General features: G+C 46.1%; 1 protein-coding gene across 1 annotated transcript; it reads left to right on the top strand.

The window, feature by feature from the left end:
* The first annotated feature begins 2,085 nt into the window (after positions 1-2,085).
* LOC127770176 (uncharacterized) lies at positions 2,086-3,821 on the top strand. The gene is made up of 2 exons (XM_052295841.1): positions 2,086-3,474; positions 3,582-3,821. Exons 1-2 carry the CDS (start codon positions 2,086-2,088, stop codon positions 3,819-3,821), a joined length of 1,629 nt encoding a protein of 542 aa, XP_052151801.1.

Raw genomic sequence — 3,821 nt, forward strand, 5'->3', positions numbered from 1 at the left:
AGATTATATAATCGTACATATGATGCTTATAATGTCTATCCTCTTATCGTAATTATCACCATTTTCATTCTATATTTGTTAGAAACTATAGTTTATAAATAGCTAATTTTTATCGGTTTAAGTCATTGGATTATTTATAGTTTATAGTTCAAGAAATATGTTATTACGAATTTTATTGTGACTTTTTATATCATTTAAACAAATAATTAAAAATATGAAAAAAAAAATATAGATTTTACCGGCTGAAAGATTACGTGTCACATATCATCTGTCGTTTTCTATTGTGCACTAAATTAAATATAGCCAGCGTTAGTCATGAATGTAAAATCACAACAAAATAAGCGATAATTACGTATTTTCTTTTACTCAAACGAATGATAAAACATAGTATAAAAAGTAAATAGTGTAAAGATCAGAGGTAATATAAATATATTATGAGGAAAGAAAAAAAGATGTCAGGTACCTACAGTCCTGTGAACGTACGTGAGGGATTAAATTCAGTTTTTAATTTAATTCGATCTAATGGTCTAAAATAATGGACCCACCAATTTAAATGAAAATCGATGGCGAGATATCTTTAATCTATTAAAACGCCACGTGGCGATTTAGGAGCGTTTATAGTAATGCCACGTGGCGGTATGAGAGCGTTTGTAGGAAGTTTAATGGACTTTTAGTATAATAGATCTGTTATATAGTACGTATTTGGTGCCTGCAGCTTATTGCATGGATGCACCGTATATATGCTTTGGATAGTTTAAGGTTGGAAAAGCAAGGGAGGAAAAGTAAAAGATTGGGTCTAACAGAATAGCAAGCAACTGGGAAACAGAAAGAACTGTAAAGGAATAAATGATTATATATAGGGAACTAATATAATCCTATGGTTACTATTTTTTTTCATATATAGAAACAACAGGGTCAACAAAATAAGGGGCCATATATATACTTTAATTTATCTCTTCTTAGTATTACTAGGATTCTCCCTCTTTTTCTCTCTCAACGACTCTAAAAGACATGTAATGTGTTTGTATAATAAGTGCAATATAATATAATACTATATTAGTATTTTATACATAAATATTTTTTATACACAATAATATGGTTATGCCTTGCACCATGGGAGCTTTATATCGTTGTATCTTTATTTGGATTACCTACTAGTAGAGTGTCACACCTAAATTAAATGGCGTGGTTCAAACGGCACGTACAGAGACCATCCCTTTTCAAACTGCATATTCTTCAAAAGTATTTTGTGTACATCGGCAGTAATAAAGATAAAAAATGCATTAATTATATACAGTTAACAGTCATCACCCTTAATTCTTGATCTGCTGTATAGTTTTTCATTACCCTTACTTCTTTAGTCTTTTTCCGTTAGCTATATATCTGGGATCGATGAAAGATATAGCAAAACAGATCACAATCATCATACCAAGGTACTACAACCAGTGAGCTGATCGCCTGTCTAGTTTATGTGATCGTCCCCATTAATTCCTGCCTATAGTTCCACTGTTTGCCAGTGATCACTTGATCGAGCATATTTAGTTATTTCATTTTGTGCTAGTTCATTCTGTAGATATCTATTGTCATTTCATGTCCATGGCTGCCGCGGCGGCGCAATACCGCCGGATGGCCGCCGCCGGCACCGACCAAATGGCCGGAGCTGGATCCCTGATAACGAAGGGTACCAATGCGGTGGTGCAGTTTTACTACGCATGGGCGATCGAGGCCGCCGTCATTTCCAGCTTCATTCTGCAGCTATTCCTCATCCTATTCGCCGGAATCCGCCGGCGCCATGCCTCGCGCGGTGTTTTTCGGGGCATTATCTGGGTCCCGTACCAGCTGGCCGTCTTCACCACGACATTCGGCCTCGGCCACCTCTCCATCAGCTCCCGGCCGCCGGATCGGCAGCAGCTGGTGGCGCTGTGGGCGCCGTTGCTGCTGCTTCATGTCGGCGGCCCGGACTCCATCACTGCCTACGCCATCGACGATAACCTGCTCTGGAAGCGGCAGGTTTTCAAGTTCCTCCCGCAGGTCTTCAGCACCTCTTCCGTCCTCTACAAAACATTCTCCGCCGCCGGCGGGCCAATGTTCCCGGCGGCGTGGTTGATGTTCGCCGTGGGTGTTGCCAAGTATGGGGAGAGAGTGTGGGCGCTCTACCAGGGCAACCTGAGCACCATCAGGAAAGCCGTGGACGGCGATGTCGGTGGGCAGAATCAGGAGCAGGAGCAGCCCGAAGTGGAAATGGATGGTGATGGGTCTCCCCAAGATATCCTGCTCTGTGCCCACTCCCAGTTCAAGGTGTGCAAGGGCGCATTGGTTGACTCCTCGTCGGAGTTCGTGGATTCATCTGAATTTGGCAACACGGTGTTCTCCAACAAATGGGAGTGGGACAAGAGATGGGCGGTGTTCCAGATGGAGGTGTCTCTGCTGTACGACATCATGTACACCAAGGCCGGCGTCATCCACACATGGCACGGCTACTTCCTCCGTGTCTTCTCGCCACTGGCCACCGCCGCCGACTTGCTGCTGTTTCACCTCAGCGCAAGCGCGAGCGCCGCCATGGATTCTCATTCTCATGCGGTGAGAGTTGACGTCAGCATCACCTACGCGTTGCTGGCTGGCGCCATCCTGCTAGACATAGCGTCGCTGGTATCGGCGGCCGGGTCTGGCTGGGCGTACGCCTTCTTGGTCAGCAAGCCGAGACGACATGGGTGGCTCTACCACGAAGCCGTGTGTAATGGGCGATGGCGCCAGCTCCACGCCGGGCTGGAGTACCTCCGCCGCCTTGTCAATGAGCACGACAAAAGGAAATGGTCCGGCGCCATTGGGCAGCACAACCTGCTGCAGTTCTGTACTAGCAGTCCCCGGCAACAGTCCAAGAAGAAGCACACCGGGCCAACAGTAGTGATTCCTCCCGACGTCATGGAGTTGGTGTTCGACGAGCTGGAAAGAGTGATCCTGAGGACGGAAGATATGGAGAAGATTAAATCTGGGGTTCCTCGTTCCGGCGACGACGCCGAGCCAAGTGGTGAAACAATACAGTCAGGCAGCAAAACGAGACCATCAAAGCAGGGGACGTCTGCAACCAACTCGATTGGCTTGATCAAGGCAGAAAAGGGTCTGCACGCAGTGGCTGAGCTGAATCTGGAAGATGAAGATCGGATATATCTCCAACGCTTCATCCGCGACGAGATCCAGGAGAGCATCCTTATCTGGCACATCGCCACGGACGTCTACCTTCGCACTCGCGAGGGCTCCAAGAGACACGACACTACGTTCGTGCGAGCAATCAAGCTTCTATCCAACTACCTCATGTTCCTCATGGTGGAACACCCAACAATGGTTCCTGGCATTGACCTTCGCAAGTACTACACACAAACTTACAAGAAATTGTCCACCAACTATACTGGCAACGCCAATGGCGATCCTGACAGACTAGCCAAAATCCTGGCTCAGGACAAGAGCGAAAATCCGGTCTTGCAGCAAAACGATGAAAACCAAGCCCTTCGCGGAAATGCCCTGCTGCTTGCAACCAAGCTTACACTCAAGCTTGTTCAACTGAAGGATAATTGGCGGAAGAGTCTGCGTCTGTCACCGAAATGGAAGAGAAAGTTGACATGGTGAAGTTTCTGTTTTACATGTGGGTGGAGTTGCTACTCTACGTCAGCCACCGGTGTAGCAGGGAATCACATGCCAAGAAGCTTAGCGAAGGCGGCGAGCTGACAACCATCGTTTGGCTTATGGCGGAGCAAGCTGGCAAGTTCTACATCGATAAGAAACTCAGTGAAGAAGACAATGTCGATCGGCCCACCGTGTCCTGA

The sequence above is a fragment of the Oryza glaberrima genome, chromosome 4 (assembly GCF_000147395.1).
Source record: "Oryza glaberrima chromosome 4, OglaRS2, whole genome shotgun sequence".
NCBI lineage: Eukaryota > Viridiplantae > Streptophyta > Magnoliopsida > Poales > Poaceae > Oryza > Oryza glaberrima.